Source organism: Nerophis ophidion, linkage group LG01 (assembly GCF_033978795.1).
Source record: "Nerophis ophidion isolate RoL-2023_Sa linkage group LG01, RoL_Noph_v1.0, whole genome shotgun sequence".
NCBI lineage: Eukaryota > Metazoa > Chordata > Actinopteri > Syngnathiformes > Syngnathidae > Nerophis > Nerophis ophidion.
Window position 1 is genome coordinate 23822823 of NC_084611.1, and position 20298 is coordinate 23843120.

A 20298-nucleotide genomic window follows, 5' to 3' on the forward strand; every position below is an offset into this window, starting at 1 on the left:
TGCCTCAAAAACACCCAGCTTCTCGCGCAGGATGGACACCTGTTGACGGAAAAGACCACATCCTCAAAAACAGCACCGTTGCACTGTGAGATTGCATGTTTAAGTGCAAGTGTTGATGTGTGGCGTCTCATAGCAGCACCTGGGTTTTATTCAAATGCATAGTAGCTTATTATTTTTTTCTTTATGTTAAACTATCATTAGTTTTAATGTGGATAGCTTGACCCTGGAATGGATTAATTCAATTTCCATTGTTTTCTATTGGAAAGGGTTTGAAACATGAACAATGTAAGTTTATATTGCTTCTGTGTCCCTCTGGCTTTTATCAACATTCATATAAAATCGTGGTCAAAAGTTTACATACACTTGTAAAGAACAATGTCATGGCTGTCTCGAGTTTCCATTGATTTCTACAACTCTTATGTTTTTGTGATTGGAGCACATTCTTGTTTGTCACAAAAAACATTCATGAAGTTTGGTTCTTTTATTAATTTATTTTGGGTCTATTAAAAATGTGAGCAAATCTGCTCTGTCAAAAGTATACATACAGCAATGTTAATATTTGGTTACATGCCCCTTGCAAAGTTTCACTGCAATGAGGCGCTTTTGGTAGCCATCCACAAGCTTCTTGTTGAATTTTTGACTACTCCTCTTGAGAAAATTGGTGCAGTTCAGCAAAATGTGTTTTTTTTCCTGAAATTGACTTGTTTCTTCAGCATTGTCCACACATTTAAGTCAGGACTTTGGGAAGGTCATCCTAAAATCTTAATCCTAGGCCTGATTTAGCCATTTCTTTACCACTTTTGACGTGCGTTTGGGGTCATTGTCCAATTGCGCCCAAGACCCAATCTCTGGGCTGATAATTTTAGGTTGTCCTCAAGAATTTGGAGGTAAACTTCCTTTTTCATCGTCCCGTTTACTCTCTGTAAAGCACCAGTTCCATTGGCATCAAAAGAGACCCTGAGCATAATACTACCACCACCCTGCTTGACGGTAGTTATGATGTTCCAAGGATTACAGGCATCTCCTTTTCTCCTCCAAACATCCATCCATCCATCCAGCTAAGACTGGATATTGTTGCCAAACAGCTCAATTTTTGTTTCATCTGACCACAGAACTTTCCTCCAGAAGGTGTTATCTTTGTCCATGTGATGTCAGATGAAACGACAATTGACTCTTGTCATAAAAAAGTAAGAGTTGTAGAAATTATTGGAAACTCAAGACAGCCATGACATCATTTGTATTTGTTTTTCCTATGGTTAAAAAAAACATCTGACAAATGCATGCACTTTAAGGTGTTGTTTGCAACTAACTTACAGTAATATTTATGAAAGCAAAAAATATAACCAGCTAGCTTATGTTAGTTAACATTAGTAGTGTAACAGAACATCTTTGTTGACAATTTGTCAATATTTTTAACAATTATAAAGTTTATGTAAAAAACATTTTTACGACCCGAAAAAAATGTTTGGTGTTTACGGCTGTCACTCACCCGTCTTGTTATGATACAAACCTTGTTTCCATATGAGTTGGGAAATTGTGTTATATGTAAATATAAACAGAATACAATGATTTGCAAATCACATTTAACCCATATTCAATTGAATGCACTACAAAGACAATATATTTGATGTTCAAACTCATAAACTTTATTTTTTTTTGCAAATAATAATTAACTTAGAATTTCATGGCTGCAACACGTGGCAAAGTAGTTGGGAAAGGGCATGTTCACCACTGTGTTACATCACCTTTTCTTTTAACAACACTCAATAAACGTTTGGGAACTGAGGAAACTAATTGTTGAAGCTTTGAAAGTGAAATTATTTCCCATTCTTGTTTTATGTAGAGCTTCAGTCGTTCAACAGTCCGGGGTCTCCGCTGTCGTATTTCACGCTTCATAATGCGCCACACATTTTTGATGGGAGACAGATCTGGACAGCAGGCGGGCCAGGAAAATGCCCGCACTCTTTCACTACGAAGCCACACTGTTGTAACACTTGTCTTGCTGAAATAAGCAGGGGCGTCCATGATAACGTTGCTTGGATGACAACATATGTTGCTCCAAAACCTGTATGGACCTTTCAACATTAATGGTGCCTTCACAGATGTGTAGGTTACCCATGGCTTGGGCACTAATACACCCCCATCCCATCACAGATGCTGGCTTTTGAACTTTGCGCCTATAAAAAATCTGAATGGTTATTTTCCTCTTTGTTCTGGAGGACACCACATCCTCTGTTTCCAAACATAATTTGAAATGTGGACTCGTCAGAACACAGAACACCTTTCCAATTTGCATCAGTCCATCTTAGATGAGCTCGGGCCTAGCGAAGCCGGCGGCGTTTCAGGATATTGTTGATAAATGGGTTTGGCTTTGCATAGTAGAGTTTTAACTTGCACTTACAGATGTAGCGACCAATTGCAGTTACTGACAGTGGTTTTCTGAAGTGTTCTTGAGCCCATGTGGTGATATCCTTTACACACTGATGTCTGTTTTTGATGCAGTACCGCCTGAGGGATCAAAGGTCCGTAATATCATTGCTTACGTGCAGTGATTTCTCCAGATTTTCTGAACTTTTTGATGATTTTACGGACCGTAGATGTTGAAATCCCTAAATTCCTTGCAATAGCTCGTTGAGAAATGTTGTTCTAAAACTGTTCGACAATTTGCTTACAAAGTGGTGACCCTCGCCCCATCCTTGTTTGTGAATTACTTAGCATTTCATGCAAGCTGCTTTTATACCCAATCATGGCACCCACCTGTTTGCGATTAGTCTGCCCACCTGTGGGATGTTCCATATAAGTGTTTGATGAGCATTCCTCAACTTTCAGTATTTATTGCCACCTTTCCCAACTTCTTTGCCACATGTTGCTGGCATCAAATTCTAAAGTTAATGATTATTTGCAAAAAAAAAAATGTTAATCAGTTTGAACATTTAATATGTTGTCTTTGTAGCATATTCAACTGAATATGGGTTGAAAATGATTTGCAAATCATTGCATTCCGTTTATATATACATCTAACACGATTTCCCAACTCATATGGAAACGGGGTTTGTAGAATATACATTAAATGCAGTGGTGTGCCGTCAGGGCTAACAAGGCCGTCTCTGCTGGCCTAACATAACCAGAAATCATGATCTGTTGTTTTTAATTTAAGTTTGTATCGAGTCAGAATTCAGCTATCTTATGTTGCCCTGCTGTACCAAATCTGCCAGGGGCCTTCAGATTCAACAATTCGGGGGTCCGTGCACTGTCAGTGAATGGGGACATACAGTTGATAGACAGTGGCTATAGCCAATCAGATTATGAGTTGTTGTCAGTACGGCCTTCGAGGTTGAATGTGACATTTACGCGTCCTGTGATTGGATATTCATTGGGACCGTTAGCCGATGAATTTGAGAACACTATAGAGTTGATAGATAATTGCGATAGCCAATCAGATCACAAGTTGTTGACAGGAGCCCTTCCAAGGAGCCTGATGTTAATGAGACTGTGATTGGATACACACTTGTCATCCCAAAGTTAAGTATCCATTCACAAGTCTCAATTTAGCAGGAAGCATGACGTGTTGCACCGTAGCCAGACCAGGATAGCAGAGAAGGAGAACAAAACGTTGATTAGAAGGCAGATATATATTTGCAAGGCCGTTTTCAAGAAGGATATTTAAAGAGAAACTACATCTTGTGAGACGACGTCGGCCAACCCGGGAAGCTAGCTCAGCTGTTCTGGTGATAAAATGGGGAAATTGTTGCCATTTCCACTCAAATAAGCCGACGACGCTGGGTACCACTGGCCTACACGGCGTCGGATAGGTTCTATAAATTGTAAGTTCAAATATTCCATATTCCATTTAATACGTTTTTTTGCTATTTTAATTTTGACAGTACCACATAAGATATGTTTTAATTGCTGAGGTGTTTTAAATGATTTTCAAACGCGCCAGAAAATAACCTGTTTTGTACACTGTTGATGTAATTAAATTCCCAGTAGGGCGTAAATGTGTTCCTGTACAGTATTTCTCCAGAAATGGTCATGTGGTGACACCAATGACGGCATTTTGAGAGGTAATCACTGAAGTCGGAGATCATGTTTTACGTAAGTTTGAATTAAGTCATTACGAACGAAAAGGCGTAAGAGGCTGGGATATAATGTGTAAAACAAACTGGAAAGTTGTCACCCTCTAGGCATCTGTGTAAATGTTGCAAACAGACCCTTTAACATTTTAAGAGACTCTTTCTTAATTTGGCTGCCCCTCTGTAGCGCACATATGTGCATCCTATCTACGTAAGCTTCTTACTAGCTCACCCAACACAAAAGATAATATTGTTTAGATTTTCTAAATGTTGTTCAAGCCCCACTTTGACATGCTCTCTTACCCCTTTACCAGGCAGGATTTTGGCGGATTAGGATTTCAATTATTTGGATTTACCGGAAACCTTCTCGATCCAGCAGTTGCACTCATTGGAAATTATAGAAAGCATTTTGTTCTTTTCTTTTTTTATCGGTCCCTTTGTAGTTCATAATGCTAAAATCTAAATTCAAGATGAATGTCATTAGAAGTTCAACATAATGTATTCATATAATGTATTCATATTTGTACATATATCGTATACCAGGGGTCACCAACGCGGTGCCCGCGGGCACTAGGTAGCCCGTAAGGACCAGATTAGTCGCGCGCTGGCCTGTTCTAAAAATAGCCCCAATAGCAGCACTTTCCAGTGAGCTCTGGCTCTATTTTTTAAATTGTATTTATTTACTCGCAAGCTGGTCTCACTTTGCTCAACATTTTTAATTCTAAGAGAGACAAAACTCAAATAGAATTTGAAAATCCAAGAAAATATTTTAAAGACTTGGTCTTCACTTGTTTAAATAAATTCATTTACTGTTTTTACTTTGCTTCTCATAACTTTCAGAAAGACAAATTTAGAGAAAAAATACAACCTCAAAAATGATTTTAGGATTTTTAAAGACATATATCTTTTTACCTTTTAAATTCCTTCCTCTTCTTTCCTGACAATTTAAATCAATGTTCAAGTATTTTTTATTTTTTATTGTAAAGATTAATAAATACATTTTAATTTGATTCTTAATTTTAGCTTCTGTTTTTTCGATGAAGAATATTTGTGAAATATTTCTTAAAACTTATTATGATTAAAATAAAAATAAAAAAAATTCTGGCAAATCTAGAAAATTTGTAGAATCAAATTTAAATCTTACTTCAAAGTCTTGTGAATTTCTTTTAAAATCTTTGTTTTGGAAAATCTAGAAGAATAATGATTTGTCTTTGTTAGAAATATAGCTTGGTCCAATTTGTTATATATTCTAACAAAGTGCAGATTGGATTTTAACCTATTTAAAACATGTCATCAAAATTCAAAAATTAATTTTAATAAAGAAAAATTACTAATAATGTTCCATAAATTCCTTTTTTAACTTTTTCAGAAAGATTCGAATTAGCTAGTTTTTCTCTTCATTTTTTTCGGTTGGATTTTGAATTTTAAAGAGTCAAAATTGAAGATAAACTATGTTTCAAAATGTAATTTTATTTTTTTACCCGTGTTTTCTCCTCTTTTAAACCGTTAAAGTAAGTGTTTTTTCATCATTCATTCTCTACAAAAAACCTTCCGTAAAAGGAAAAAAATTGTACGACGGAATGACGGACAGAAATACAATTTTTTTTAAATATATAGATTTATTTATTACTGCGATGAGGTGGCGACTTGTCCAGGGTGTACCCCGCCTTCTGCCCGATTGTAGCTGAGATAGGCGCCAGCGCCCCCAGCGACCCCGAAAGGGAATAAGCGGATGGATGGATGGATTTATTTATTAAAGGTAAATTGAGCAAATTTGGCTATTTCTGGCAATTTTTTTTAAGTGTTTATCAAACTGGTAGCCCTTCGCATTAATCTGTACCCAAGAAGTAGCTCTTGGTTTCAAAAATGTTGGTGACCCCTGTCGTATACAATACATGTCATATATCGTATTTGTTGATGCTGCTCTGTTGTTGTTAAAGTTAAAGTCCCAACGATAGTCACACACACACTAGGTGTGGTGAAATGATCCTTTGCATTTGACCCATCCCCATGATCACCCCCTGGGAGGTGAGGGGAGCAGTAAGCAGCAGCGGTGGCCGTGCTCGAGAATCATTGTCGATGTCTCTTTGTCTTGTCCCCCTCTTGTCCCCGCAATTTCCCCCTCTGCTTTTGTTCTCTTTCTATCCCTCCTGCTACGGAAAATACATAAAATAATGTCAAATACAAATAAGGCATGAAGAGGAGTATCCCACCCTTCTCTTTTGTAAAGTAAATCTGTACAACCAATTTGGGCATCTACATCAACAGTATGATTTGCCTGAAAAGCTGGACAGGACAAAAAAAAAAAAAGTTAAACATAATGTTTTTGCCTTTTGTTGCTTTGTGCCGTTGTGAGCAAAACGTGTACACTATTAGGACAGGCTAATAATGAGATTTAACTTATACACCCTTTTATTTTGTGCATCTGAGTGCAGCAGTTAAACTACAACCACAATAGGAAACATACTGTTAAATCAATACTTTAACAGAAAATTCTTTGAAATATTATTCTTGCAATGTGTGCACAAAATCAATTTATTTTCCATCATATTACAGGACGTGAGCTCACCTCTGACAGGGTCCTCCTCAGCTCGACCTCGCACTTCTCCAACTCATGACTCTTGGTGCTGTAAGACTCCTTCAATCCCAGCATGGCTTCTTCCTGCTCCCTCAGTTGGACGTTGAGCTCCTTCAGCTGGCCCCTCAGGGCCACCATCTCTCCGGCCCGCTGGGTCACTTCTGCTTGGCTCTCCCGCAGCTGCTGCTTGAGCAGTGAAATCTCGCCGGCCTTCTGACAAACCTAACACGTAAAGAGCAAAAGAGGGTGCATTTTTAGTACTGAATGTAAGTGCATAAACCTGTAGACCATTTGGTGTCAAACTCATTTTAGATCGGGGGCCACATGGAGAAAAATCTACTCCCGAGTGGGCCGGACTGGTAAAATCACAGAACGATAACTTTAATATAAAGACAACTTCAGATTGTTTTCCTTGTTTAAATATAGAACAAGCAAGCACATTCTAAAAATGTACAAATCATAATGTTGTTGTTGTTTTTTTTTTACACTTACATGTTACAGTAAATAGTATTGTATCTTTATACGTTGTTAAATAAATAGATGATAAATGGGTTGTACTTATATAGCGCTTTTCTACCTTCAAGGTACTCAAAGCGCTTTGACACTACTTCCACATTTACCCATTCACACACACATTCACACACTGATGGAGGGAGCTGCCATGCAAGGCGCCAACCAGCACCCATCAGGAGCAAGGGTGAAGTGTCTTGCTTAGGACACAACGGACGTGACGATGTTGGTACTAGGTGGGATTTGAACCAGGGACCCTTTGGTCCACTGCGCCACGCCGTGCCTCATGTTATTTGTCATTTATATTGTTATTTATTATTTGGCCATTTTAGTTATGGCCAAAGTAATAATTAATATTTTTATATGTATGTAAGTAGTGTGCATATGTATATATTTATCATTTATGTGCATACAAGTTCATTAAGTTTGTACATAGAGTGAACAGGTAATTCTAGATTAGAGTAATTTATGATTTAAAGAAAAGAGGTGGGATTAAATAAGTGTATACTTCTTCTCACTCGTTTTCAAAAATGTAAGAAAAAATATATATATATGGCTGTTAACGCCATAGCACTGTATTGGATCATCCTTGCTCTTATTTATTCTTTTTTTTTTTTGCATATTTGAAATTTAAAAAAAATACATCAATCAATCAATTTATACTTTCTGAAAAAAATATGTGATTATGTTCATCAGTCGACTCATTGGTGTTAATTTTCAAACAATTAAGATAAAAATAAGAGCAAAATCTAAATACAGGATGTTATTTATGTAGTTTGCTCGTTTTCCTCGACTGGTGCACTAACATGTTGTTTATTTTTTTTTTTTACGCATGTAGCATAATCTACAAATATACAAAGAATTGCTATTGCGACATCTAGTGGACACAGTTAGAACAGCGGTTTCTTTCATTCAAAAATTCCGGCTCATTTTTATACTTAGCAAACTCATCCCGCGGGCCGGATAAAACCTGTTGGCGGCATTGATCCGGCCTGCGGACCCTACGTTTGACACCCCTGGGGTGGACCAAAAGAGGATTAAGAGCTGTGTCTCCATACTTTTGTCCTTACAATATATCACTTTAATCTCATATCTCACCTCCCACTTGGTCTCCTCTAGACGTGGCAATATGTCAGCCTGCTCCTTTCTGTAATCCAGACACTTTCTCTCCAGCTCCTCTCTCTGGGCAAGCAGGGCAGCCATCTCCTCCTGGAGCCTCCTCTTGTCCTGAGATAAACGAGTTATCTGGGCCTGCAGGGCAGTCTGGGAGCGCTGAGCACGCCGTGTGACCTGCGGATGAATACAAGGTAAAGTCTGCCAAGCCTCAAATTTTAACTTTTTAAGATCAAGGCAAGTGTTGCCTTAAAGGGGAACATTATCACAATTTCAGCAGGGGTAAAACCAATAAAAATCAGTTCCCAGTGGCTTATTTTATTTTTCGAAGTTTTTTTCAAAATTTTACCCATCGTGGAATATCCCGAAAAAAGGCTTTAAAGTGCCTGATTTTCGCTATCTGTGAAGCCACCGTCCATTTTCCTGTGACGTCATCCAGTGATATACATGCTATCCAGGTGCATAGCACAGCAAGATATAGCGACATTAGCTCGGATTCAGACTCGGATTTCAGCGGCTTAAGCGATTCAACAGATTACGCATGTATTGAAACGGATGGTTGGAGTATGGAGGCAGATAGCGAAAACGAAATTGAAGAAGAAACTGAAGCTATTGAGCGAGTAGCTATTGACGCTATACGGCCATGTCTGGCTTAGCATCGCCGGTAAAATGTGCAGACCAAACGATTGGGACTTTCGCGTTTTGTGACACTGGAGCAACTTGAATCCCTCATATTATATCCGCTCATATTTTAGGGCACCAAGGCAAGTTAGAAGGAAGCCAGGGCAAACATTATTTTCTTTCGAGGCAGGATATATATATATATATATATATATATATACATATATATATATATATATATATATATATATATATATATATATATATATATATATATATAATTCGGAAAGATGGCACCTGATGGCCATAAGACAAAGCAGCACTTTTTGTCCATATAGATAAAATTAGTGTTCATGTGTGAGATCTAGGGCTGCCAGTTATGGCCAAAGTAATAATTAATATTATTGTTATCAATATTGAAATCATGATTACTGATTGTTAGGTAAAGCAGGCCCTGCGATGAGGTGGCGGCTTGTCCAGGGTGTACACCGCCTTCCGCCCGATTGTAGCTGAGATAGGCACCAGCGCCCCTCGCGACCCCAAAGGGAATAAGCGGTAGGAAATGTATGGATGGATGGATAGGTAAAGCAGTGTTGTGTGTGAACATAATAGCCTCATGTCATTTGTAATGTCTAATAAAACGGCTGTAGATAAACTTTATCTATACATCTAAAGACAAAAATTAGATTGTTTTATTCTTTATAAATATCAACTTGTCAGCTTTTTGTCATTACATGATGCCTTTTATGTCTATTTTTACATTTTGATAGAGGGAGTTTTTATTTATTTATTTCTTTAACATTTTTTTTTAAAGTTATGTACATTTAAATGTACTGTAGATGTAGATGTACATGATATATCAGGACAGATCCATCAAGCGTTTGACCAGAAATATATCAAATAGGAGTTAACTATACACAACATTAAAAAAATGATGTCACAAGAATGATTTTTGAAGTACCGTATTTTTCGGACTATAAGTTGCAGTTTTTTTCATAGTTTGGATGGGGGTGCAACATCTTCTCTGGAGCGATTTATGAGTGAAATTATTAACACATTACCGTAAAATATCAAATAATATTATTTATCTCATTCGCGGAAGAGACGAAGAAAACATCAGCAATCGTCACACACACGTCAACCAATAAGAATTCAGCGGGGGAAGGTCACGGCAGAAGTGCATTGTGGGCCATGGAATGCTAACTGCTATATGCTATATGCTACTGCCATTGCTATTAAAATGAATAATTTCAACGTTGGCGGTAACTTATGAAAACTGAGAAGGGCTGAACAAAAATGGCCCCGAAAGGAAATCATGTACTGCAGATTACAAACTGGACGTAGTGAAATATACAGCAGAAAACGACAAGAGGAAGCGGCGCATACCTTTGGAGTTGGCAGAGTTGTTTAGAAGCGACATCGAGGAAGAAGATTTCATCGGATTTATCGATTAGGAGTGACAGATTGTTTGGTAAACGTATAGCATGTTCTATGTTATAGTTATTGGAATGACTCTAACCATAATATGTTACGTTAACATACCAGGCACATTCTCAGTTGGTTATTTAGATGTCATATAATGTACACTTATTCAGCCTGTTCACTATTCTTTATTTGTTTTAAATTGCCTTTCAAATGTTTATTCTTGGTGTTGGATTTTATCAATAAATTTCCCCCAAAAATGTGACCTAAATGCCAGTGCGACGTATATATGTTTTTTTGCTTCCTTATTATGCATTTTCGGCCGGTGCGACGTATACTCCGGAACGACTTATAATCCGAAAAATACGCTAATACCTTTTGTAACATGAAAAAAACACAAGTAATGTAAAAAAACCATGGCGTTTACTTTTTGATATCAAAATAAAACAAAGCAGTTTGGCTATCCATTCATCCATTTTCTACCGCTTGTCTCTTACATGAAGATGAAGTCTAAACAACAAGCTGTATTTTTCTCCGCCTCCCGAGTGTTTCAGTACAACAGTTTGGCCAACAACAAAAAAAACGGAGTGACACCTCTCACATCGAATACACAATCTTCACAGCCTTCATTCAGTTTGATGAGATGACAAAACATTTTAGCTAGTATTGATGTTATTTGAACACTGATATGGTTTGAAGTTAAATAAAGGAGAAATGAATATCCCAGTAAACAAACTAAAGACCTTATAAACAAGTTGTGACAATGTTCACGACAAATCGCCTGCTGCAAAATATCAAATACATTTCTCCTTTGCTGTATACTTTTAATGTGGGGACAAGTGCGTCAGTCTCCAATATTGTCCACGCCTGTCTCCAGCTAAACACAGCAGTGCGCTCTTAAACGCACGGCGGTAAGCGAGGGAAAATGACGTTAAACCGAGCGCTTGGCTCTGTCTACTTCTAGGGGAAATCTTCCCAGCAAAGTCCGTGTCGTTGGTCCTCCATGATTATCAAGACGCTAGTGCGCCTGACTTCCTGTTGCCTAAAATGCATTATTAATGAATGACTTTAGTTTCTGTAATTAAAAAACTAGAAGTTATTACTAACTGTTGGGAATTTTATCGCAATTTACCATTACTCCGTTTATACTATATTAACAAGTAACAAGTCAAGGGCAGTCATGTCTTGCTGCAAATGTTGGTCAATTTCTTGGGTGTTGCGACAAAAGACGAGGTGGTTAAATTCGAGCCCTGGTCTGCGCACATCCTGCAATATACAGAGTTGTATTTACACCAGCATGCTTCTTTAATTCCTACATTTTTATTCGGAGTAGATTTAAGACAACATTTTTTTAAAGACATTGGTCAGTGTTCAGAGTGTAGCGGTGAGGTTACCTGCTGCAGGCGCGAGGCATAGTTCTGTCTCAGCTCGTCCATCTGTCGCTCCCATACGCGCTGCTTCTCCTCGAACACCTGAATGATGGCGGCTTCGCTTTGGTCCAAGTTGCGCCGCATGTGTTGCACCTATAGTGGGCAAGGAACACAGGGACTTAAAACCAAACAGCATACAGATTAGCTATTTCTTCAACAATTTTTTCAAGTTACATTTAAATGTACATAACTGTGGTCAGTGATTTGCTGTCAGTGATGAAAAGACAAACCCAAGAAGCATAATTTAATTGTAATCGGTCGAGGCAGATGGCCGTCATTTACCGTATTTTCTGGATTATCAATCAATCCATCAATCAAAGTGTATTTGTATAGCCCTTAATCACAAGTTTCTCAAAGGTCTGCACAAGCCACAAGGATATCCTCGGCTCAGATCCCACATCAGGGCAAGAAATAACTCAACCCAATGGGATACAATGTGAAACTTTGGAGGTTATAAGGCGCACTGCTAAAGAGCGGGTCTAGTCAGGTCTTTTTTTATACAAAAGGTGTACCGGAATATAAGGCGCATTAAAGGGGTCATTTTTTCCATATTTAAAACATTTCCTAATGGTGTACATAACTTCGACACCGTCTTCTCCCCATCATCTTTGCTGTAGCGGTGTAGCGTGCAAGGACGGGAGTGGAAGAAGTGTCAAAAGATGCAGTTAACAGTTTTAATGACATTAAGACTTACTTAAATCAACAATGGAGCAGCATCTTCTCATTCATGGCTCACTAGTGAAACAACACAAATGTGTCCTGTAAAAAACTGTCCGACCGGAACTCTCTAATAACAAAAGTTCCATGGGGGATTTATGTAAATCCACTACACTGGTAGTTTTTAGTGCTTCCCTAGCGAGATATACGTTAGAACTTTACGCTACTTTGTCATGTTCTGTGGTCATTTTTTGTTTGGTTACGTTCTGTTGGTTTTTGGACTCTTTAAGTTCCTGTTTGCGCTTCCTGGTTTGTTTTGTCTCCATGACGACACATTGGTTTCACCTGACTCATTTGGACTCACGCACCTGTCACTAATCAGGAAGAAACTATTTAAACCTGGCGACATTTACATTGTTAGTACTCTTGACATTGTCATGCTCTGTTTATTCTTGTTCATAGTTCATGCTGCTCTGCTCACGTCACCGTAGGTGTTTTTGTTTTTGACCATAGTTCAGGCTATGTGTCTACGTTTTTGTTTCCTGTGCCAAGTTTGGTGCCTCCACTGTGAGTGCCTTTTGTTTGTACCCTTTTGTAGCTTTTGAGTTAAGATGAAATCATGTTTTTACCTGCACGCCATGTCCAGTCAAGTTTGTTTGCATCCCGGGAAAACAATCCTCGCAGCAAGTTGTAAAGTAATCCTCGTTCTGACATACTTTATATTAGAAATGTCAACAGCAGAGGGTGAATGCCCCATAACAAGAAGATAGTGAAAAAGAAGAAGCTAATCGACTACGGCATCGACACGGACTAGAGTGGCGGACGTGCGCAAATTTTCAGGACTCATGCAGATCTCAAATACACATTTTGCATGATATTGTGAAACAAAACGCCAGATAATGTTTCTGCTATTGGGTGCCATTTCACGGTCCTTATACATACCCTAACCGTGGTAATACTTGTATCTCTAACTACGGTACCTGTAACGGGCCAACAATCCATCAAGCGGTGCGTTTTCAAAATCGTACTAAAACATTTTGACAGATTTGAGTGCCGTGTGTAGTGTTCTTTATTTTCAATGGATCATTTAAAGTTTTGGTGTTGTTTACTGACGTCATATTGCAGTCTACACGTATCTCTTATGTGTGACTACCATCTAATGGTCACACTTATCATCACACCATGTCCTAAATAAAATATCTTCAAAGTCGGTAAGCACAACAAGAATTATTCCGTACATTAGGCTCACCCGGTTATAAGGCGCACAGTCGATATTTGAGAAAATTTAAAGGATTTTAAATGGGCCTTATAGTCCGAAAAATACGGTACTTGCTTCCAGAGGGCTTGCTCATTTGTATTTTTTGTTCCTAAACATACATAATTTTCATACAGACCCCTTTTAATACAACTCGGCTATTAACAAACAATTTCACCAAAGAGGACAGCTACCAAATAAGCCACAATGGGGCCAAAGTCACAAGTACCACAATTTAATAAAGAAGGTGAGAAACACTATTAAATTGAAGAAATAAAAGTACAATGGCAGTGTTGCTCTCATACGCCTTTTATCCCTCATCATATATGATGGAACAGTGGAACCTGGTTTTACAAAACCCTAATTGCGAACTTTTCGATCCCTTCAAATATGTCTCTGCGTGTGAACCATGTCTCTGTGCATGAATGCTAACTTATTCATTTTGTGTCCCGCTGGCAGTAATTTTGCTCCTACTGAAGTGATTGACAAAGTGGACTTTGTACCACATCAAGATTTAATTGTGATGAGACGGGACTTTCCTCCATGTATATTCCTGGATAACCAATGCACCTCTATCACAGCGAACAAGAAGACACTGTCGTTCAACAGCGCACGCACACACACACACACACACACACACACACACACATACACACACACACACACACACACACACACCTCATTAAAGTGGAATAAATGACACACCACTAATAGTTGAAGCCCACATACCTCTTTTCTCCTACCAAAGGGTATGAATTAAATAACAACGTGTGCTGGACCACAAACCAACAACTCAGTGACGAAACAAACATGCTCACATAAACATTGAGCTCATTGCAACTAGAACACTTTAATTCTAACTTTTCTACACTTACTTTAGTTATCTGCTGCACTGACAAGATGCCTGCTCGATCCGTGTTGGTGACTGTGGCGAAACTCCCGTGTCATAACTGACGTGTGACAACTTACCAATTTACCCTTTTCTTTTAAAGGGTGCATCAAACCGGGAACATAAAAACAGAACTAATCAGCTCTTTTGGCCACATATTTAATAAAAATACTGGACAAAGTGAATCCCTTGACAACTCAATACGGAATGCGTACTTTTGTGTCTAAATTTGGGATGATTTGTGGGGGTGGTATAGCTCGGTTGGTAGAGTGGCCGTGCCATCAACTTGAGGGTTCCAGGTTCGATCCCCGCTTCTGCCATTCGAGTCACTGCTGTTGTGTCCTTGGGCAAGACACTTTACCCACCTGCTCCCAGTGCCACCCACACTGGTTTAAATGTAGATGTTGGATTTCACTATGTTATGCGCTTTGAGTCACTATAAAAAGGCGCTATATAAATATAATTCACTTCACTTCACAACCTTATTTAAGTTGCATTCATGCGAGTGGTGCCATCCTAGATGCTGTTTTAAACTTGATGTATGCTGATGATAAGAAAGTTTGTCGCTGCAGTATTAACTAATTACCTCAGTTTTATCTAAAATTCCACCAATGTTTATTTTGAAACAAAAGTGGGCGCAGAGCATCGCTCTAACTGGCGTGTGACGTGATCACTGCCTGCACAATGCGCCATGCTTTCCTGCACTGGTCAAAGCATACAATTTGATTAATTAATGGTAGAGCGATATATTTTTTTGTTAATCACATGCGTTAACGCGTAAACATTGACAGCCCTAGTTTTTTGTGAATAATTGTGGGTGTCTGGAGAAAATTTATTGGATTAACATTATTTCTAATGGGAAAAATTGCTTCAATCTTTGTCGTTCACCGAGGTACAAACGTTCCTGACTGGTTTTGTGTTTTGTAATTGAAACAAAAATTCTATCTTGCTATTGCTATAAAACTTGCATAAATTTAAAGCGTCTGACCTCTTGCTCCTTCTCCCACAAGCGATCCTCCAGATCCTGGATGATGTCATCAGATGAAGGGGAGGGACGTAGAGGTCCCGGTGCGTCACTCATGTGACTCAGCCTCTGATAGGATGAGGAGCTCTTTCCTGACGAGGATCGACCGCTGTCCGAGGCACAAAGGCCGTTCTGTGGGAAAGTGACAAAATTCATCAGAGCAGGCATTTTAGAGATTAAGTTTTATATACCGTATTTTTCGGACTATAGGTCGCATTTTTTTTCATAGTGCGACTTATACTCTGGAGCGACTTATGTGTGAAATTATTAACACATTACCGTAAAATATCAAATAATATTATTTAGCTCATTCACGTAAGAGACTAGACGTATAGGATTTCATGGGATTCAGCAATTAGGAATGACAGATTGTTTGGTAAACGTATAGCATGTTCTATATGTTATACAAACCCCGTTTCCATATGAGTTGGGAAATTGTGTTAGATGTAAATATAAACGGAATACAATGATTTGCAAATTTTGCAAATAATCATTCACTTTAGAATTTGGTGCTAGCCACACGTGACAAAGAAGTTGGGAAAGGTTGCAATAAATACTGATGAAGTTGAGGAATGCTCATCAAACACTTATTTGGAACATCCCACAGGTGTGCAGGCTAATTGGGAACAGGTGGGTGCCATGATTGGGTATAAAAGCAGCTTCCATGAAATGCTAAGTAATTCACAAACAAGGACGGGGCGAAGGTCACCACTTTGCGAACAAATGCGTGAGCAAATAGTCAAACAGTTTAAGAACAACATTTTTCAACGGTCTATTGCAAGGAATTTAGGAATATCACCATCTACGGTCTGTAATACCATCAAAAGGTTCAGAGAATCTGGAGAAATCACTGAACATAAGCGATGATATAAGGGACTTTCGTTCCCTCAGGCAGTACTGCATCAAAAAGCGACATCAGTGTGTAAAGGATATCACCACATGGGTTCAGGAACCCTTCAGAAAACCACTGTCAGTAACTACAGCTTGTCGCTACATCTGTAAGTGCAAGTTAAAGCTCTACTATGCAAAGCCAAAGCCATTTATCAACGACACCCAGAAACGCCACCGGCTCAGTTAAGATGGACTGATGCAAAGTGGAAAAGTGTTCCGTGGTCTGACGAGTCCACATTTCAAATAGTTTTTTGGAAACGATGAACGTCGTGTCCTCCGGACCAAAGAGGAAAAGAACCATCAGGACTGTTCTTGGTGCAAATTTGAAAAGCCAGCATCTGTGATGGTATGGGGGTGTATTGGTGCCCAAGGCATGGGTAACTTACACATCTGTGAAGGCACCATTAATGGAAACGGGGTTTGTATGTTACGTTAACATACCAGGCACCATCTCAGTTGGTTATTTATGCGTTATATAACGTACACTTATTCAGCCGGTTTTTCACAATTCTTTATCTATTTTAAATTGCCTTTCAAATGTCTATTCTTAGTGTTGGGTTTTATCAATCAATCAATCAATCAATGTTTACTTATATAGCCCTAAATCACTAGTGTCTCAAAAGGCTGCACATCAAATACATTTACCCCAAAATTACGACTTATACTCCAGTGCGACTTATATGTGTTATTTTCATTCTTTATATGCATTTTCGGCAGGTGCGACTTATACTCCGGAGCGACTTATACTCCGAAAGATACGGTGTACACACACACACATATATATGTATATATATATATATATATATATATATATATATATATATATATATATATATATATATATATATATATATATATATATATATATACATATATATATACATTCATCCATTTTTATATATAATTTATATATTGACTACCTGGTAGCCAGGCTTGTCCAGCTTGTCCAAGCCCGCAGCCGCCCCAGCCATTCCCAACCTGTTGATGTGGCTTGTTGAAGCACTCAGAGGCCCCAGTACAGCTGGAGGTCCACAATTAGACCCCGACACCGTGTAGGTGGGAAGGCTAGTCAGAGAGTTCCTGCCTGAGTCAGACATCCCTCCCTGAACCACTTCATTCCCATTTCCCGCTCCCTCACCCCTGCTGACCCTCATCGGGCTTTCCTGGTCCAGGAGCAGGGCCTCCGGGACATCTCCTGACTCTCCCCCTCCTCCACCGTCCCTGCCTCCTCTCCTGCCGCCACCTCTTCCCTCACAGAAGCCCTCTCCCCTCCCCTCGCCTTTGCTCTCACTGCCAGCCCCACCTGCCTGGCCCACCAGGTTCTGCATCGAGTGGAAACTCTTTGGAACCACCGGTTTGAAGGCAGAGGGACGAACCAGGCCGGAATCTCTCTGCATGGCCTGGGAAACGGAGTAGGGAGAGAAAAATGGAGATATGACGTACAACATAAACATCACACTGTAAAAATTGTCATCGGAAATTCACGGCAAAATACTAGCTAATAATTGTATTAAATACCTTTAAAGTCATTCACTCTAACTGCAGAGCTGGGATTTTACGGATAATTACAATTAAGTTACAACTAAATGCTGTTGTAACATAGTTGTAGTTTTATAGTTAATGTAACTAACTAAAATTACAACTTTATGCTTTAACTTTACAATTGCAATTTGATTGTTAATTTTTCAGTTCAACATCAGACCGTCATTTACTATACAAGAGTATGCAAAATGGTAAAATCAGACGAATCGGTTTGAATTTAGAGTAATTTGTTGTGATATTACATGTTTACAGTATTTTACTGTGAAAAAACTGATGTGAAGAGTATCATCATTTTTGCAGTAAATTTTGATTGCAGTATTTTACTGTGCAACAAAAGAGTTAAAAAATATAGAGCATAAACAGATGACTTTATCCATGAATGCATTTCTGGGGAAGGTAGAGCCTTTCTAGCCTGACTCTCGCCAGATCCTTGTAGTTCGCTGAGCTCCACACAAGGATCTGGGCTCGAAAGCAATGCAAACTCCTTCAAGACAGCAAAAAATAATGTACCAATCAGGATCGCCGGGCAGGATTTCATAGACGTGACGTAGCGCCGAAGCGACTGTTTGATTCAAACAACTATGGCGGCACGCAGCGAGGAGTCGTGTGCTGACACATTTTCTACTGACATTGCTTCGTTGTTTCAGTAAAAGTTCTCTAACTTTTCGCTCTGTCGTTATTCAATATGTCGGCTGTTCCGTTTTGGATTTCCCAGCGACATGGGTTGATTTTGATGTGAGTGGTTGAAGTAGCACGTCTTTCAAGATAACGGACAAGTGGTTTATCCAATCACATACAATTATTTTTTTTTCAAGGCCCCGCCTTCTGAAATAATTCATTTCCTACTGAGAAGTCCCAGATCCTTGTGTGGAGCTCAGCCAACTACAAGGATCTGGCGAGAGTCAGGTTAGGAGCCGTTCCCATTTGAGATGAAAAGCGGGGTACAGCCTGGATTGATCACCTATCAGTCACAGGACAATTCATAGTCCAGGGTGTACCCCGTCTCTCACCCCGGGTTAGCTGGGATAGACTCCAGCTCCTCCATCACCTGAACATGGCGGAGCGGCAAAGAAGATTAAGATGACGCTTCAGTTCAGCAGTTCAGTCAAGTTACACGTTTTTTGTCGTAAAAGATCCCAACAGGGTACAGTACCTGCTCCAGTTTTCCTGAAACCGCCATCATTTTGGGTGGGTTGTGACCCGCCGGATTGTTCTCTCCGTCAGTCCTGGCTGCCACCATGTCTCTGTGCTGGTGCTGGTTGACCCCAACGCTGTTCTTCTCGTTTCCTCCTCGGCCCACAATGTTCCCGCAAACATCCAGACCCGCGGCCTGCATTTCTCTCTCCCTCTCCCATTCCAGTCGTTCCCCCTCCATCCTCTCCCGTTCCCGCTCCCTCTCTCTTTCCCGCTCCCTCTCCCGCTCTCTCTCGATCTTCTCCCTTTCGATTCTCTCCCGCTCCCTCTCCCGGGCTCTCTCCCGTTCTCTCTCCCGCTCTCGTTCCAACCTCTCCCTCTCCACCCGTTCCCGCTCCCTCTCCCTGTTCCTCTCCCGCTCTCGCTCCCTTTCCAGCCTCTCCCGGTCCCAATCTCGGTCCCGGTCCCGGTCTCTCCCTCGTTCACGTTGCCTTTCCCACTCCCTCCTGAGCGCCGCGTTGCCGCAATCCAGCTGGTTGTTGTTGTTGGGAGCCGCCATGGTACATTCCGTGTTGGTGGTGGAGGCCGTTTCTGTGGGCCGGTCGGTACAGGCCCCGGTCCCGATACTAACGCTCCCTCGCTCGTCGCTAGAGGCCGTCCCGTCGGATATAGTGGCGGGGGGGCGGGGCAGACGCTCTGCACTGCAGCTGCGGTCGCCAGGGCAACGGCGTGAGAGAGGAGGGGCGCGGGGCAGCGTGGTCCTCGTGCCTACGGACTTCATGGCAAACTCCTGCTCGCCTGCCACCCCACTGCCAACACTGCCCATAGTGAGGAGGTCAAAGGTGAGGGGTTAGAGGTTAGGAGTCAGGATTGGGGAGGGTCACAGATACATTTGGATGCAGTGTGGGTCATCACAACCTAATGCAGGTAGTGGGGGCACACACACTAGAGGACACAGAGAAATGAAAGGAGTTATACAATATTGTAATTGCATGAAGAGGGTCAGATGCAGACGACGAAACGGAATGTGTCGAAGAAATGATTGGTGGAGCTGGCGTAAAACGTTTGATTAAGATGGCATAACACCAGGATAGAATTTCTGCGTATCGGTTGAAATGTTATGAATACATTCTTTGATGCAGACAATCGTGCAAATTTG

At 40.1% G+C, this 20298-nt stretch overlaps 1 protein-coding gene across 4 annotated transcripts in view; it reads right to left on the reverse strand.

The window, feature by feature from the left end:
- The window catches only part of lzts3b (leucine zipper, putative tumor suppressor family member 3b), a 34448-nt gene that overhangs the window by 2090 nt on the left and 12060 nt on the right, over window positions 1–20298 (reverse strand). For 2 of the 4 annotated variants that reach the window (XM_061899084.1, XM_061899076.1), the window contains exons 2-8: window positions 19159–20084; window positions 17384–17863; window positions 15537–15704; window positions 11712–11840; window positions 8260–8451; window positions 6643–6873; window positions 1–39 (exon numbers count right to left, since the gene is read on the reverse strand). The exon at window positions 1–39 is cut by the window's left edge and continues 2090 nt beyond it. In XM_061899084.1, coding sequence (XP_061755068.1) covers window positions 1–39; window positions 6643–6873; window positions 8260–8451; window positions 11712–11840; window positions 15537–15704; window positions 17384–17863; window positions 19159–19965 — 2046 coding nt within the window. In that variant the 5' untranslated portion in view covers window positions 19966–20084. The remainder of the gene's footprint in view (window positions 40–6642; window positions 6874–8259; window positions 8452–11711; window positions 11841–15536; window positions 15705–17383; window positions 17864–19158; window positions 20085–20298) is intronic. The other 2 variants (XM_061899092.1, XM_061899101.1) reach the window with 1 other exon arrangement.